This window comes from Panthera uncia, chromosome B1 (genome assembly GCF_023721935.1).
Source record: "Panthera uncia isolate 11264 chromosome B1, Puncia_PCG_1.0, whole genome shotgun sequence".
NCBI lineage: Eukaryota > Metazoa > Chordata > Mammalia > Carnivora > Felidae > Panthera > Panthera uncia.
Genome location: NC_064811.1, coordinates 4065454 through 4082567, shown reverse-complemented (window position 1 = coordinate 4082567; position 17114 = coordinate 4065454). Strand labels below are relative to the sequence as shown.

Genomic DNA, 17114 nt, shown 5'->3' with positions numbered 1-17114 from the left:
GTAAAGCGAAAAACAAAACAACACAAAAAAGCTTTGCTGCGGGTGGTCCCTGTGGCTTGGAAATTGCGAGTGGCAAAAGCCTTGGATTCCATCCAAAGTGGCTTTAAAAGTATTTTTTCAAATTATAAAAATAACTCATGAAAAAATACCCAAATGGTAGACGTCGCGGTACAGTAAAACGGGAACGTCTCTTCACCTTAAGACCTCACAGTCTCCCGTGGCGAGGGCCTCTGACGGTTCAGTGCCCACCCTCCCAGACCTTTCTCTGAGCCAGACCACCTGCAAATAGATGTCACCCGCATCGACACAGTTATCACAGAGTCACAGGCCGTGCGAGCTGTGCAAATTCTCGTTGGTGCGCACACCCCAGCTACTCAGGAAATCCGAGCAAGTCACTCAAAGGCACAGTAGGCTGTGCTTCGTCAGAGAGTACCGCCCGCGTTCTGAAGCCAGTGTCCCACTGACCCTGGGCCCTGGCAGTGGTGTCTGCGGTCTGGTGGCCTGTGTGTGTGTGTGTGTGACCTGAATGCGTTCCGTGGCCCTGGCCGAACGGAGGCGGCTCCCTAGGAAGACCCAGAGGGGTGGCCCTTGGGAACTTTCAAATGCTCCTGCCCTTCTCTGGGCAGTTTAGGGTGCTGACACAAAGGCAGTGGCAGCCCAAAGGGCTCTCCTCTTCCCACTGACCTAATCCCCAGGGGAAGACTGAGGTGGTTTTTGTTGTTGTTGTTGTTAAGCATTCTATAATCCCTTTAACACTGGGAGAGCCTTCCTCTGGCCTTTTCCAGGTCTGGCTGGCTTGCCTTATGCTGCCGGTGGGCCTGAGGAGGCAGAATCAGCAGGTGCAGGGGCGGAAAACATCTTCCCTTCTTCCCTTCTGGGTGCTCTTTCTGGTCTAGTAATTAAATAGACATAAGACAGATGAACAGGAGAAAAACTAATGTACGTACGGGGGACTCCAAGAAGTGACCAAAGCAGGTGGCTTTTATACCTTTTAGGCAGAGAGACAAGAAAACTGAAGAATTGACGAGACGAGGGGGGTTTGGACTTGGGGCCGAAAGTTAGTGAAAAGGAGTAAGGTTTGTTTTTACAGCCCTGTCGGCCCTAAATTCCCCGTCTCTGGTGATAAGGCAAATGTCTGTCCTCCTGGTGCAGGGAGGGTGCCTCTCACACAGGAGACTCATTTCCTGCTTTCAGGGGGACAGGCAGGGCCACGGCGTCCTTGCTGCTTCTGAGAGACTTTAGTTCATGATCGTCCGTGTGCCAAAGTGGCATGTCTGGAGGCGGCATTTTCTGTGCTCCTTCACAGACGACTGCAGAGGACTCCAAGAAGCCTCAGATCGGAGGACAGTAAGGCTGTTCTTTTTTTTTTTTTTTTCTTTAAAAGTTTTCTCCAATGCTGATTTAATTTTGAGAGAGAGACAGAGAGACAGAGCAGGAGTGGGGGGTGGGGGGAGCAGAGATTGGGAGACACAGAATCCGAAGCAGGCTCCAGGCTCTGAGCTGTCGGCACAGAGCCCGATGGGGACTGGCACCCACCGACTGCAAGATCATGACCTGAGCCGAGGTCGGCTGCTTAACAAACTGGCCACCCAGGCACCCTGAGAGTAAGGCTGTTTCAAACCTTCCTGTAAGAGACTTGTCTAACTTGAACTCACAATGTTACTCGTCAGTGTGGAAGCACTTTGGATGGGACCTTCACGTTGGCACTAGAAACTACCCCTTGGTATTCCCAGAAATAATAGGCAAGCGCTGCCTTTGTTCCTTGGGCTCATGCCTGTGTCTGACGATCAGTGTGACCTCAGCCCTGTGAATGGAGCGCTGTCGTAGGAAACTGAAATCTTAGCTGAGAGGCAGCACGTCAGAGAAGTTGGCAGTAAGGGGCTGTGGAGTCAGACTGCCTGAGTTCGGATCTGCCCTGCCACCTGCCACGTGCCTCTCACCCGAGGAGGCCACTCGGAGCCTCAGGTGCCGTGTCTGGGGACAGAGAGTCAGGGGAGGTGATGCTGGCCTTGCCTGCGTTAGTGTCGTGGGGCCGCTGTAACACAGTGCCACGAACTCGGTGGCTGACCACAGCACACGCGTATTTCCCTACGGCTTTGGAGGTCAGAAGCGTGAGATGAGTTTTCTGGGCTAAAATCAAGGTGCTGGCCAGGTCGGTCTTTCTAGAGGCTCCAGCGGGGAGTCTGTTCTTTACCTTCCAGCTTCTAGAGGCCGCGGGCGTTGTTTGGCGTGCGGCCGCCTCACTCCAACCACTGTCTCCGTGGACGTGTGGCCTCCCTTCCACAGTCATGCCTCCCTGTGTCCATCGTTTAAGGATACCTGTGGTTATTTTGGGCCCACCCAGATAATCCAGGATCATCTCTGCCATCTCAAGGTCCGTAACCTTAATCCCATCTGCAAAGCACCTTCTGCCGTTGACAGGTGCTGGGGATTCCGACACGGGCACACGTGGGGGCCACCGTTCAGCCTAGCACCGTCCCTGCCTTGTGGGATTGCTAGGACTGAATGAGACGCACCGGGTCTCGGCCCAGTGCCCCCTCCAAGGTGGTGTTCTGGGCCATCTTCCCTGCCCCCTGCCCCCCCCCCCCCCCCCCCCCCCCCCCCCCCCCAGTCTGACCACCCAGAATGCCGTTGGTCATCACCGTCACAGGACTCTGGTATTTTCTGTGCAGCACTCTACCCCATGCTACGTTCTTGCTCGTTTGTTTCTTCACTGCTTGCCTCTCAACCCCTGCTAGACCAGAAGCTCACGAGAGCAAGGCCTAGGCTCAACGATTGCTCTATCTCCAGGGCCTGGCACGGCACCAAGCTTTAGTGGGTGGTTAATACATATTTGTTAAATGGATGAATGAGCATCGAAATTCCAAAACACTCCACCGTGGAGCTGTTTTTCTTCCTGTTTTTATGACAACGTAAGCATTTTCCCATAGTCTTAAATATTCTCTCACGATCTCATTCTTACCCCTTAAGTAATGGTCTTCTGTGTAGCGCGATTTACTTCACCAGTCCCCAGGATCGGGAGGTTGTTCCTTCGGTGACCTTTCCATCCCCGGGAGATGTAGTGGTCTGGAGCAAGGTTGGGTTTGCCAGCCTGCCTGCTGGGGTGTGGCCCTGAACGAGCGAATCAGTCTGACCTCCTTGACCGCAAAGGGCAAAGACAACGTTACAGATGAATCAAAGAAGCAAATCCACTGTGCTGGTAGACACGCAGGAAGCCTGGGAATGAGCTCTGGTTAACTCAGAAGACTTCAGGAGGAAGAGTTCTTTACAGGTGCATGTGAGCTTTAAAGCCATACTGAGATGGAGAGAAGGCTCTTTTAACTTCGGATTTTTGCTTTACGTTCCAAAATTTAGTAAAGTCAACTTGTTAGCACATGCTATGACATGTACTTAAAACTTTGTAAGTGGTCCTCAATTCTAAAATAACGTGATAGAACCTTCTTAAAGTAACTTGCAGGCTACAGTCTGCCAGAAGAGATAAGCAATGTGTTTGGGTAAGCATATCCGAGTGCATATTTAACGCACGCGTAACACCTATCTCTGTCATATTTGAATTTGGTGAGACTGTGGGCTCAGGTTGTATGACTTCCAGCGTATGGGGCTCTAGGTGTCGGTAGGAAGCCGGGGGAGGCCGAGGACCCACTCCTGTGTGTGAGAACGGAGCTTTACCACGTGAGCCCTCTTTGGCTCCAGGAACTGAAAGCCAGCAGCAACCCCACAGGCCACTCAGCTGCCTCCTGGGGCTCTTGGGAATCTTGGAGGCTTCTCGAGTTCTCCTGCAGTATACCGGTTGTCTGCTTGCTGGTCTATGAGTGAGGCGAGGGCAGGGACTTTGTTCGTCTCTGTTCCTAGGGCCAAGCACCATTAGTGCTGGGTGGATGGGTGGATGGGTGGGAGGAAGGAAGGAAGGAAGATGGAAGGATGGATGAATGGATGGAAGGAAGGAAGGGTGGAAGGATAGGTGGATGGATGGAAGGAAGGATAGGTGGATGGATGGATGCATGGATGGAAGGGAGGGAGGGAGGGAGGGAGGGAGGGAGGGAAAATGACTTCTCAGCTGCTGGGTGTCTCCACTGTGCTGTGTACTTTGTTAGCCTTCAGTGGTGAAAAGACTACCAGAATCCCCAGTCTCAGAGGTTTCATGGTCCCTTGAGGGAAATACATCTCAATCAAACAGTCATGTAATTATGAGTGTGATTAGTGCTGTGCTAGGAGAGAATGATGGGGCCTTGTTCTAGCTCAGGTGGGCAGGGCAGGGGTGCTTCCATGGGGGTGGCTACTTATGACAGGACCTGAAGGATGTGTCACCAGCCATCTGTCCCTCGTGTCTGTCCTGTGAATAAAAACTTTGCATCTACGGAAGGGTTCCAGGAACAATTTAGTAAACACCCGTATCACATTCATTTTATTGTGCCTCTATTTTTTAAAAATGGAATCATTTGAGGGTCCCTGGGTAGCTCAGTCAGTTAAGCACTGACTTCAGCTCGGGTTACGATCTCGCAGTCTGTGAGTTCGAGCCCCGCGTCGGGCTCTGTGCTGACAGTTCGGAGCCTGGAGCCTCCTTCGGATTCTGTGTCTCCCTCTCTCTGCCCCTTCCTGGCTCTATCAAAAATGAATAAACATTTAAAAAAATGGAATCATTTGAAAGTAAGTTGCAGATACCGTGTCATCTAACCCCTAACTACGTCAGCGTACAGATCTTCAGAGTAAAGACGCGCGCCTACGTAACCATGAGCTGTTACCGCGCCTGCAAGAGTGATCAGTCATTCCATTTGACCGTGACCATGTTCATGACCAGACCCCGTTCTTTTCCCCAGCTGCACCAGCCTGTTCTTTATGAACCGGCATCCAGTGAGGCTTGTATGTCGCCCTTAGTTACTTGTCCTGTGATTCTCTTGGTATAAAACAGTAATTATGCCAGTTTTTCCGGGCATTTATCTTTTTTTTTTTTTTTTTTTTTTTGTTTAATGACTATGGGTCAAAGATGCATTGAACACATGGAGATGAGTAAGATGTTAAAATTGATTCTAAAGGCATTTGAAGAACTAGGTGTTTATCGGCATAAAAATAAAAGAATTAAAATAAAGATTGTTAGGTTAGATTTAAACCAACAGACTGGTAGGGACAAGAAAACAAAACCTTCTGAGTTGTTTTTTCCATTGGACATAAATCTACCGGTTAATATGTCACTTCACATTTCCTGGGCTCTGATAAAGTAATAAATAGCACAGGCATAGTCTCCTGGAAAACTGAATAATCTCCAGGCAGGTATGTTAAAAATGCCCAAGTATGAATGGAAAGTATACCCCACCCCCCAGTGCTTTGTCTTCCAAATTTTGACTAATTTCTCTTAAGGCTTTCCCTAACCCTTTTTTTTTTTATGTTTATTATTATTTATTTTAGAGGGAGAGAGAGCCAGTGTGAGTTGAGGAGGGGCAAAGAGAGAGAGAGAGAGAGAGAGAGGGACAGAGGATCCCAGTCTCTGCTGAAAGCAGACAGCCCGATACGGGGCTCAAACTCCAGATCATGACCCGAGCCAAAGTCAGCCGCTTAACTGACTCAGCCACCCAGGTGCCCCGCAATCCTTGTATCCGAAATCAACCTCTCCCCGTTTATCCTATTACTTTTTGAAAACAGCTTTGCCGAAGTATAATTCCATAAAATTCCTCATTGTGCGTACTGAGTGATTTTTTCCTAAGTTTCCGCAGTTGTGCAACTGTCAGTGCAATCCAGTATTCGGGTATTTTCCTCACTCGATGAAGTTCCTGTTGGCAGTGGGTCTCTACTCCCCCCTCCAGCTCCAGGCAGATACTAACTTGCCTTCTCTCTAGAGATTTGCCTTGTAAAGAAATGTCCTAGAAATGGATCGTGCAGATTAGCCTTTGCGTGGCTTCTTCCACTGTGTCCCGCTCTGGGGTTTGCCTGCATCGTAGCCTGTGTCCACGGCTCCTTCCTCTCCATCCCCATGCTCAGTTAATGTGCGCTCACGTTGTGAAGATGTGCCTCAAGTCTCTCTCTGGACGCCTGTTTTCTTTGCCTTGGGCGGGTCCCCAGGAGTGCGGTAGGTACACATCCAACGGTGTAAGAAACTGCCAGACGCTTTCCCAAAATGGCTGCGCCTGCCAATGACTTATGCAAACCCATCTCTCCATGTATTCTCCTGTTCCTCCTCATTGCCTTGTCGTTCTGAGTGTGGCCTCGTGGATATCACGGACTTCTTTCTGAGTGAAGAAGTTTCTGGTGGCAGTTTGGGAATGCGGTTATCCAGAAAATCAGCCTGGGAAAGCCTGGCTCATAGTCTGAGGACTTGTGAATTTCCATCACAGAGGAGTCTTGCATTGTCTCAGACCGAATTTGTTCAGCCCTTGGACATTGGACCCATGGGCTGACCAGAAGTAACGTTTGACCCTATGCAGATTTTAAACATTTTTGTAAATTGAGGTATAATTTATAAGCAGTGGGATGCTCTCATCTGAAGGGTGCTCTCCAGTTAGCTTTGATGAGTGCATGTAAAGATACCATTTCTGACACCCCGCACAGATGCTAATGCCCCTTCCCAGCCAATCCCCCAGAAGCAGTCGTTGGTCAGATTGCTATCAGGATGTGTTTGGGTGTGTACCCTGACCTTCGGATTGAACTAATCTTATTGCAGAAAAAAATGAGCAACGGTGTAGAGAACAAAAATTGCTCATCATAAGCCCACGACCCAGAGGTTAGTAGTGTAGATATTTCACATAGTTCCTTTTGGTAATGCACATTTTTTATTTTAAAAAACCTTGCAGAGCAGAGCTTTGCCCTGTGCTCGGTGTTGTGCTGCCTCCTTTTAAGAGTGTCCCATTTCCCAGCATGATGTTGCTGCGCTGAGATGCCGCGTCGCCCACCCCTTCGTGTCCGCCTGCGTCGGCTCCAGCGGGCGCGGGGAGCTGCGGCGGGACGGAGGGGTCGGGACGGGGGGGGGGGGACCCGGGACTCGGGGAGCCGCCCCCGCCGCCCCCGCCGCCCACACCGCTCTCGGCTCCCCGCCTCCCCGCGTCCGCGCGCCAGGCCTGACGCGCCGAGACGGAGCGCGCGATCGGCAGCGCGGCATCTGCGCGCGACTGCGCGGCCTGCCGCCCCCGCCCCCGCCCGCCGAGCCGCCGCCCGAGGTCCCCGGAGCCGGCCGCCGGAGCCCGCCCGGGCATGGAGCCGCCGGCCACGCGCCCCTGAGCCCCGCGGCGTTCATGGTGAGGGGGGCCGCCCCCCCCCCCAGAGGGCCCCCCCCGGCCCCCCGCCGGGGGGCCTGCGTGGGTGCGCCCGGTGCGTGCGTGTGTGTTGCACACGACTGCTCCAGCGAGCCGAGGCTTGCAAGTGGCCGCCGTGCGCCCCGCGCGCCTCCCTGCATTCTTTGTGTGTGCGGTTCCGCGTGATTTTCTAACAGGCCTCGGTTTTAATGGTGCACTGAGAGGCTGAGCGAGTGAGTCGGCGCCTCCTAATTGTTAACCACCCCCATGAGATTGCAGCCTGTTCTCGGATTCGGGTCAGGCCGGGCTCCCGTCTCAGAGGCGAGAGTGGCCTGTGCCTGGGAGCCTGGGGGAAGCCTTTGTGTGAAGATGAGCCCGTACCCTGCTCGCGCCGGGTCCCAGGAGGGTGGTCAGATTGCAGCATCTTGTTGGAACCCACAGCTCACTCGCGCGACCGCAGATTAACTTTTGTGTTGTAGACCTTTTGTAAGGGACACGACAATTAGAAAGGGCTCCGGAGAGTTGCTCTCCCGAGTGCCGTTTCCGGTAACTTAGCGAATGCTCTTTGGGAAAGTACTGCCTGGGGAGTAGACTGGAGGCTCTGAGGGGGCCTTCTTCCTGTGAGGTCAAGCCTCGGTGGTCACCAGGACTGCCCTCTGGCAGACTGAGCACTCGGGAGACCTGGACAGGCCACTCTTCCCCACTAAAAATGTCAAAACCAAAGCGGTGTCGTCTCAGATTCCAAAGCCGTGCCCCTCTCCCCCCAGAACTGCTTGTTACAAATGGCAGAGTGTGAGACGAGCGCCGTGTTCCTTCCAGGCATTTCACTGCCCTTCACTTTTCCCTTCGGCCCTGTTAAGTACCCCTCCTGGCGGGAGATACCGAGAAGAGTCGTTTTTAGTAACGCGACAAGGTAAGAATTCCCTGCCATTTTCTGGGTACCTGCGGTGCCTGTGTGCCTTAGGTTAACCCATTCTCAGTCCATCGACGAGGAAACGGGCTTGGAAGGGTGGAGGGATGCGCTCAAGGTCACGCTGCGGTGGCGATAGTTGAGGAGGTGCCGGTCGAGACCCAAGCCTGCTTCCTTCCTGGTGCTTCGCCTGCAGGCTGCCTGGGTCCCCGGCGCTGCAGATGTGGCGGCTGTGCTGCCGTCGACACTGGCTCACGTCAGTCGTACGGGTGCCACGTGTAGTGACCCGCCATGCTTTGTCGGAGCCATACCCCCAGCACGTCCGTCGTCCTTTGAGAAGCCTGATCTTGGTACCATGTACAGTTGAGTCGAGGACTGGAGTGCAGGCGTGGCCTGATGGCCCGTTCTCCTTCCGGCAAGTGTAGGTTTCCAGGTAGGTTTCCAGGCAGCCGGGGGCTTCCGTTCCTGGCCGCACTCTTCCCAGGGCTGTAAGTGGCGTTGACAGCCCCTCCTGCCGTCCCGCCAGGAATACTTCCTGTTCATCATTCGAGAGAGAAGCTTGATCTTTTCTTCGTCCTCTTAAAACAGATGCCTATTGAGGTCACCTTTTTTTCCCTTCCTAACGGCAGGTTATGCGCCCTGGGAGTGTGTCCCCCTTCTCCTCGCCCTTCACGTCGTTCAGATCACACCCACGATGGGGATCCTTCCATGGGATGCGTCTCACAGGCTCGCCACGCCTCACTCAGTTTGCTTTCCGCCTCTGTGCCAGTGCAGCTCCTCTCCGGCGAGGCTTGTCCAGGCAGCTCTAGGCGGCTTGTTGAGACCGTAAAACCTAAAGCAACACAGCTTTGCCTCGGTGTCCTTCCCCACGTAACGCGCTCGTCCTACCCCACGAATAAGCCAGCTCTCGTGCGTGTCTCTTGGCCGCCGCCTGTGCTGTCACAGGCCTCTCCCTCGTGGCTTCCGGGCCAATCACCTGGTCCTCTGTCCACTCATACGGACCCTTTCTGAGATGCTTTCCTTGATTTCCCCCAGCTGTAGGCATCCCGTCCTCCGGGCTTGCTCTCCCGTGGCATTTTTCATTCTCTGGTTTCGTAGCCTCTGCCAGCATCTTACTGCCCCTCCCAGAGCCCTTCAGGGCTGTGGCCTGGGTCTCCTCGAGTGCCGGGCCCCCCTGTAGTTCCTTCGCAGATAAGGCCCCTTTCCATCTTCCTCCTGCCTGCTGAATCTGTTTTGCTCATGGCCCCTGCGTGGAGCTGAGGCCCTGCTCAGATGCCCTGACGTTTTTCTGGACCCTTTGCTAGGTCATCGGACCCCACCCACCTCTCAGCCCCTGGTTAAGTGCGGTAGGTTCTGTTTGCTGCTCTCGCTGGTGCCCGTCTTGTCTTCCCAGCAGGATGCATGGTAAACCACTCAGGGCAGAGGCTTCCAAATTAGTGGCTTGTAAGCTTTTTTGACCTGACACCACCACCCCCCGCCCCGGCTTAGACAGTTTGAGACTGCACACTGACATAACTAGGCATAGAAGTGAAACCAACTGTCCTTACTATGTGGATTGTGTATTTTTTTATCGTTTGGTTTAAAAGAAAGAAAATGTTGCAGGGGCACCTGGGTGGCTCGGTTGGTTAGGCGTCCCCCGACTCTTGATTTTAGCTCAGGTCATGATCTCACAGTTCGTGAGTTTGAGCCCCGTGTCAGGCTCTGCACTGATAGCACAGAGCCTGCTTGGGATTCTCAAAATAAATAAACTTTAAAAAAAAAAAAAAAAAAGAAAGAAAGAAAGAAAGAAAATGTTACCATGACCACTTAAACTGATTTGTCACCAGAACTTTGAAGAACTCTGTTCTCACTTGCCACTGGGGCCGAGCAGGGCGTTGCACTCTAGCTGTCGCTGGAACAGGTGATTTATACTGAGTAGTCTGCAGGCTCGTCAAAATTTGATCCCATAAGGGTCCCAAGAAGAGAAGGGACTTTATGACGATAAATTGGTCTGAGGCTGGGCCTGGCCCAAAGAAAGGGCTCATGCTTCGTGGCAGCCACTGAACGGACCTCATCTCACCTCCTCCTCCCAGGAGCCTTCACACTTGATGCCTTTTCATAGGTGAGGAAGCAGGCTGAGCGAGGAGAGAGAGGACTCGCCTCAGGTCAGAGCCAGGCTTCCAACTCACTCTTTTTGCTTCCAGAGACCTAGCTCTTGCCCCATCACGTGCTGACCCTAACGCTGATCATTCATGGCTGAAAGTTGTTTTTCCAGGGACGTTTTATTCACTGCCCTCCCCCCACACCCCCCCGAAGGATCCTTAGCGTGAATAGTCCTCTCTTTTTTCCTAGTTAAACAATGATCTTACTTGCTCGAGTGCGCAGACAAATTTATGCCATGAGGGCAGAGGCTGTGAGTGACTCATATTTCCAACTGGGGGAAGGACTTGCTAGGTCTTAACGATTATTGAGCCAACCAGTAAATACGGCTCTTGGTCAGAATGAGTAGGGATTTAGGGGCGCCTGGGCGGCTCAGTCGGTTAAGCGTCCGACTTCGGCTCAGGTCACGATCTCGCGGTCCGTGGGTTCGGGCCCCGCGTCGGCCTCTGTGCTGACAGCTCAGAGCCTGGAGCCTGCTTTGGATTCCGTGTCTCTCTCTCTCTGCCCCTCTCCTGCTCATGCTCTCTCTCTCAAATAAATAAAACATTTAAAATTTTTTAAAAAAAGAATGAGTAGGAATTTAGCATCCTTATCCTTTCTGTTCCTCTCGAGACGCCTTCAGACAGCAACAGCCTTCTTAATTAAATGGTAGACATCCTCAGGTAGGTCCAGAGCAAGTCCTTTAGACTTAGGAATTCTTGGGACGTTATTGACTGTCACAGAATGTACCTGGGCAGTGCCTCCTGAGTCTGTTGGGATCACACCAATTTGTGAGGGAGCCAGGCCCGTCTTGGCCAGTGTGCGCGTCTGCTCCTTCACATCCTTAGATGTCAGCCTCGGCCAGATGGGGGCGCTGGGCCCTGAGGCGGAGCCCGCTGGGACGGGCCCTTCTCGGGACCGTGCATGTGCCCCACGGTGGCGGTGGTCAGGCAGCAAAAAAGAGCAATAGTCCTCAGTTTCTCAAATCGGTTCGTCTCGTTTGGAAAATGAGCTTCTTGTAGACACCTCTGTGTGAACTTCTGGAGGAACAGGGCGTAGCACGTGACCTGTAAACCGTTGCTGACGCCATTTATATCCTTCTAGAAAGGCTTTCCCTGGGATTTCAAGTATGAGCAGGACAGGCCTCTTCATTTTTTTTTTTTTTTTTAAATCATGCAGTGCTCTATGTGACTAAAACAGAAAAGTGTTTGCCCTGCACCTGCCCTTAATTCGGTATTACAGGTTGCTGTCATGGTTGGACGGGATGCGAATGATTAAATTACTTCTGCATCATGTCCGTGAGTGGCTCGCCTGAGTTCCGGAGAGTGGTGGCGAGTGTGACTGCAGAACCCGAGGCTTGACTTCTGACCCCAGCTCCTCTGCTCTGGCTGGGCCGGTCATTGACGGCTCTGGGTCTCCACCTTCCCTTCTGTGGCCTGGGGACGGAGGCGGCTCCTCAGAGGGCTGGCGTGAAGGCCAAGTTCTGCTCACTGTGTGTGTAAAATTCTCACCAAGCGTTTGGCTCATTAACGTCTGTTTCCACTTGCTGTAAAGAGCTTCTGAGCGCTAACTGAAGAGATCTGATGTTTTTTGGTTATGCATCAAGGCGTTTGGTTAATTCTACTGTTTTTTGTATCTGTGCTGTTTGTAGACTTGGTTGCTTGGCCCTAGAGGTGGTGTGTGTGTGTGTGTGTGTGTGTGTGTGTGTGTGTGCGCGCGCGTGTGCATTATGCACTTGTTTCAGGGCTAAGGATAATGGTACTCAGCAACCAGGGCTGCCCTTTATTGAGAACTTTCTCTGCACCAAGCCTCTCCTTGTTCCTTAGCGCTGTCTGGTCAGTATGGTTTCCCTTTTTGCACATGTGGACACGAAGCTCAGGGATTCTAAGTTCTGCCTGAAGCCACGGCTGGGTATTGGTGGTGAATTTGCTCCCGTACCTGTCTGCCTCCAGAGGCCACACTTAACCCAAGTAGCCTTTTCCCTCTAAAGCTGCACACCGGTTTAAGTATAGTCAAAAAGAGATTGGGCTGGCACAGAGTGGCGGAGTGGCCAGCCCCAGCCCCTTGCCGGCTGTGTGTTTGAGGGTAAGTCACTTCACCTTGAGCCTCAGTTACCCTATCTATAAAATGGGGGGGGAGCCTTGCCACGGAGATTGTTACCGAGATAAAGTGACACAGTGTGTGTAAAGCACACACAGCAAATGGAAACGGGTGTCCACGTTCTGGGACATTTAACTTGGGGCTTATTGTTTTTGGCCTTGGCATATAGGTCACTAGACCACGGTCACCAGATAGGACCTTACAGGGCATTCGTTACTAATTCTTGTTAAAATGCAGCATGCCTCAGAATCTTTCTTAACATACAGCTTTTGGTAGATTGTCCGCGGAACTCAAGATTTGGGCATCCAGGTGCTAGATTTGAAGCTTCCAGTGCCTGGCGTCATGTTAGATTGCAGCCGAGTGCCCGAAACCGCACGTGATCAGATGTGGAATCGATGAAAAAGTGAGTCTGTTTTGTCGGTCTGGGCAGGCAGAAGTCGTTTTAGTATTTTAATGGAACCATTTTAAGTTAGAGTAGACAGTGATGTCATCTAATCTTGTCCATCCAGACATACAGAACAGCCCCACCCACCTGCCTCTCCGTGCACTCTCTTCTCATAGCTTACGTAGTTTGAGGAAAGAAATTTTCCTCTCCACTTTTTAGAAGCCTCTACAGGCTTCTCTAGCTGAGAGAAGAGTCGTTTGCCAAATAATTTTACCAGTAACACCCTCCTTGGCAGCCGTTAATAAAATTCATTTAGCAGTTAATTGCTTTCCACTTGGGATACTGCCTCTGTTATCTGGAATGGGTGTTAAGTCTTAGGTTAACTATTCATTTGTTTGTCCTGTCGTACCAATTAGATTGTCTTCCCTTAAGTGAGGGTCCCGGGAGCCTCGTCTATAATAGGCAATCAGAAAGTATTGGTTCTTTTTTTTTTTTTTTTTTTTTTCCTGTTTTGTGGAGGGCTAAGGGTACCCGCGTGCGCTATATCAGAAACCGGACTCCTTGGTGCCAACTTGCTTGACTGTCCTGAACTCTCCTGTTTGGGCATTTGGAATGTGGGTCACCAGACGTGACTAAGCTTTTGTGGTTGCAGTCCGTGGGACAGATTAGTTACCCAGGGGTTGAGAGGCTGTTCATGGCACAGATATTTATGTAACAACTTGCAGTGATGGCTTCATACAAAGGTGTTAAAGAATTGTTTTATGTTTCTGCTTTTAAGAAAATGAAACAGGGGCGCCTGGGTGGCTGAGTCGGTTAAGCGTCCGACTTCGGCTTAGGTCATGATTTCACGGTTCATGAGTTCGAGCCCCGCGTCGGGCTCTGTGCTGACAGCTTGGAGCCCGGAGCCCGCTTCGGATTCTGTGTCTCCCTCTCTCTCTGTTCCTCCCCCGCTCGCACTCTCTCTCTCAAAAAATAAATATTTTAAAAAATTTAAAAAAAAGAAAATGAAACAGCATTTGCAACAACATGGATGGACCTAGGGTGTTATGCTAAGTGAAATGAGTCAGAGAGACGGATACCAGATGAGTTCACTCATGTGTGGAATGTGAAGAGCAAAAGAAATGAATAAACAACGAGCAGAAACATCTGTAAATGCAGAGGCCACACTGGTGGTGGCCAGAGGGGAGGGGGTGGGGGTGGGAAAATGGGTGGAGGGGAGAGGGAGATGCGGGCTTCCAGCTGTGGAGCGAGTAAGTCATGGGGACAAAGTGCGCAGCACGGGGAATAGAGTCAGTGCTCCTGTCCTAGTGCTGTGTGGGGACAGGCGGTAGCTGCACGGGAGGTGAGCACAGCATAATACACAGAGTTGTCTGCGGAGTTGGTACGTTGTACACCTTAAACTAATATAACGTTGTGTCACCTGGATTTCAGTTAAAAAAATATGTATGTAAAGTGAAACAGCGTTTTCATCTTCTGCAAAAAAGTTTTAACCTCTTCCATCGCAGAAGCGATTTAAAGCCGACAAAAATACATCAAACGCGATGAGACAAAAGAAAGTGGGTTTGAGGTTTCGGTCGGGAGTGGGTATAGGAGATGAAGCCAGGGGATCAGATGGGTGCCGGAGTTGGCTGTTGCCCTGGCTCTGAGCTTCCCAGCGGCCACTGCAATCATCAGTACAACTTGACGTTGTTCAGAAGCCGGAAGATACGCCTCTTAACCCAGGAGAAGCAGAGGACACCCGAGGTGGCTTGTGGGCCCTTCTAAAGGGGCTGCTGGGATGGCGGTCCTCGGGGGCTCCCCCACCGGCGCGGGGGAGGGGCACGGTTCTCCCCACGGGGCTGTGGGACCCCTTTAGTGGGTGGCTCTTCCTTCTGAAAAGGAAGTGGTTTCGGTGCATTATCCTCAAAATCACGTGAAAGACTTGGTTACAAAACAGCTTTCTCGCCTTCGGAAGGGCGTCATGACACCTGAGCTGGCCAGGCCCACAGGTATCCCTTGTTTCTTTGTTCCAGGAATATGAAGACAAGGCTGGACGACCTAGCAAGCCGCCCTCTCCGAAGCAGAATGTGAGGAAGAATCTTGATTTTGAGCCACTTTCTACCACCGCACTCATCCTGGAAGACAGACCAGCGTGAGTCTTTTTCTTTTCTTTTCTTTTCTTTTTTTTTTATGTTTACTTACTTTTGAGAGAGAGCATGAGCAGGGGAGGGGCAGAGAGCGAGGCAGACACAGAATCTGAAGCAGGCTCTAGGCTGTCAGCACAGAGCCCGACGTGGGGCTTGAACTCAGGAACGGGTGAGATCATGACCTGAGCTGAATTCGGACGCTCAACTGACTGAGCCAGCCAGGCGCCCCGAGACCAGCGTGAGTCTTAAAAGACTCTCTAGAATGTTTGCTTTAGTAGATGAGTACAGTTTACACTAGAAAAGGGCCGGGGGCACCAGAGGGGAGAAGAGTAAGCCATATTTCATATTAGAAATGCTCATTTCCTCATTTCCTCTTTATTTCCTACATTGACATGTGTTCTCTGATGATGATAATAATAATAATAATAATAATAATAATAATAAAAGAACTTCTCTGGAAAACTGTCCTTTAACACAGAAATTCTGACTCTGGGTTTTCCATTCAAGTGGTTTTTCATTTTAATTCAGCGTTTAGAAATACTTAAGTAGCTATTGTAAATTGTGGACCAGCTTGTAACTGCCAGAACCCCGGGAAGTGTACGTAGCGCACAGGCGGCGTTGCAGGGGCGCCCCAGTCCTGTGGGACAGGTCCTGGACTGGCCTGCTGGGTTCTGTGGGATCTGCAGCACACGGGCTGCAGCGATCTCACCAGGCCCGCCTCTCTCTGGGCCTCTGGTGTCCCTGCACGGATGAGATCGGTTTTGAGGATGGGTTTACAGACCACACTTGGAGACCTTAGGGAGGTACAGGCCGCAGCTCACCTCGCTTCAGTATCGAGCTTCCATGGAACACTGCGCTTGAATAGAAAGATCCCTCAGCTGTGAAAAGAGGGAGAAAGAGAGACTGTAGAGCAGCGGTCCCTTGGGTCCCCGCCCATTCTGAAATTTAAAACTGATAAAATCCAAAGAAGAAATGCGTCTTCTGATGTTAACTCGTGGTCCTTGGAATTGGTGGGTATGTCGTGGACGGGGAGAGAAGCCCTGAAGTGCCGGATGAGGAAGGTGGACAGAGACGTGGAAAGAGCCCACTGAGGATCACCGCTCCCGCGGTGTTCCCAGAACGGTGGCCTCCGGGAGACAGCACCGTGCCCTCCTGCAGCAGGGCGGTGGCTCATTCCGAATGTGCCCCAACACGGGGTGCACCAGCCAGACCTTGCCGCCTCCCACTTGTCAAGGGCCAGCAGATTCTCCCGCACTTTCCTGAAGGAGCCTGCGTTTTAGTGTTTTTACCCAGGATTCAAAGTTGCACACCTCATGCAGGTGCACATTTGTGTGTAAGAAACCAAACAGATGAGCCAGTAGCGGATACGAACAGACCTTGTGCCCCTGAGAAACTGGCCCAGGAACGTGTTCGTACACGTGCCACCCTTCTGGAGGGCCCCTGGTTCACAGTGACCGTGACGGTTACTAGTGCGTTGTCAGCTCACAGTTGCTTTGGAGACTGGGGTGAAAAATTCCAAAAGGTGAAGTGTTTATTGGGACCGTGGGCAATTGTTCTTTTCTTTCTAGTGATCTTTGTACTTCAGGTTGTTCACAGTGAGCTTGTTTTAGCGTCTGAAAGTATGTTTAGTTTACGAAATTGTTGTGTCTTTGTAACAAATGTAGTTTTTTGGTCTTTGAATTTGTCATTTTTTTTAGCAAGTAATTCTGAAAGCTTTGTTTTTCAACGACTTTTGTTTGCTATTTAAAATGGTGAAAACTGTTTATTTTCTATCAAGAAATCTCCCAGCGAAGCCAGCTGAAGAAGCCCAGAAACACAGGCAGCAGTATGAAGAAATGGTGGTTCAGGCCAAAAAACGAGGTAACGGGATTCTTGCGTGTCGGTTGTGTAAGACAGCACAAGACTTTGCGTCTTTCTGGAGATTTTTGTACCTCCTGGAGCCCTACATCCTGAACCTTGGGAAATGTCTTAATGTTTTGAAGTTTATAATGTTCCATCAAAAGTGTATGTTTCTACTAACCGTCCGTTCCCGGTAGCTTTATTCAAGGTAATAGAATTTACCCAAGGAAAGAGACAGTGCAGGGTGAAAGTGGTTTGGAGAAAGCTTCAGCCGCTGGTGATGCGCAGACTTCCTCTCCTCCCTGGGCTCTCTTTTCCTTATTTACAAGAAGATGTAGGGGCTCCTGGGTGGCGCGGTCGGTTAAGCGTCCGACTTCAGCCAGGTCACGATCTCGCGGTCCGTGAGTTCGAGCCCC

At 51.4% G+C, this 17114-nt stretch overlaps 1 protein-coding gene across 5 annotated transcripts in view; it reads left to right on the top strand.

The window, feature by feature from the left end:
* Positions 1 to 17114, top strand: part of TBC1D14 (TBC1 domain family member 14) — a 105965-nt gene that overhangs the window by 59320 nt on the left and 29531 nt on the right. For all 5 annotated transcript variants that reach the window (XM_049630268.1, XM_049630265.1, XM_049630266.1 and 2 more), the window contains exons 4-5: positions 14746 to 14864; positions 16637 to 16719. In XM_049630268.1, the coding sequence (XP_049486225.1) occupies positions 14746 to 14864; positions 16637 to 16719 (202 nt within the window). The remainder of the gene's footprint in view (positions 1 to 14745; positions 14865 to 16636; positions 16720 to 17114) is intronic.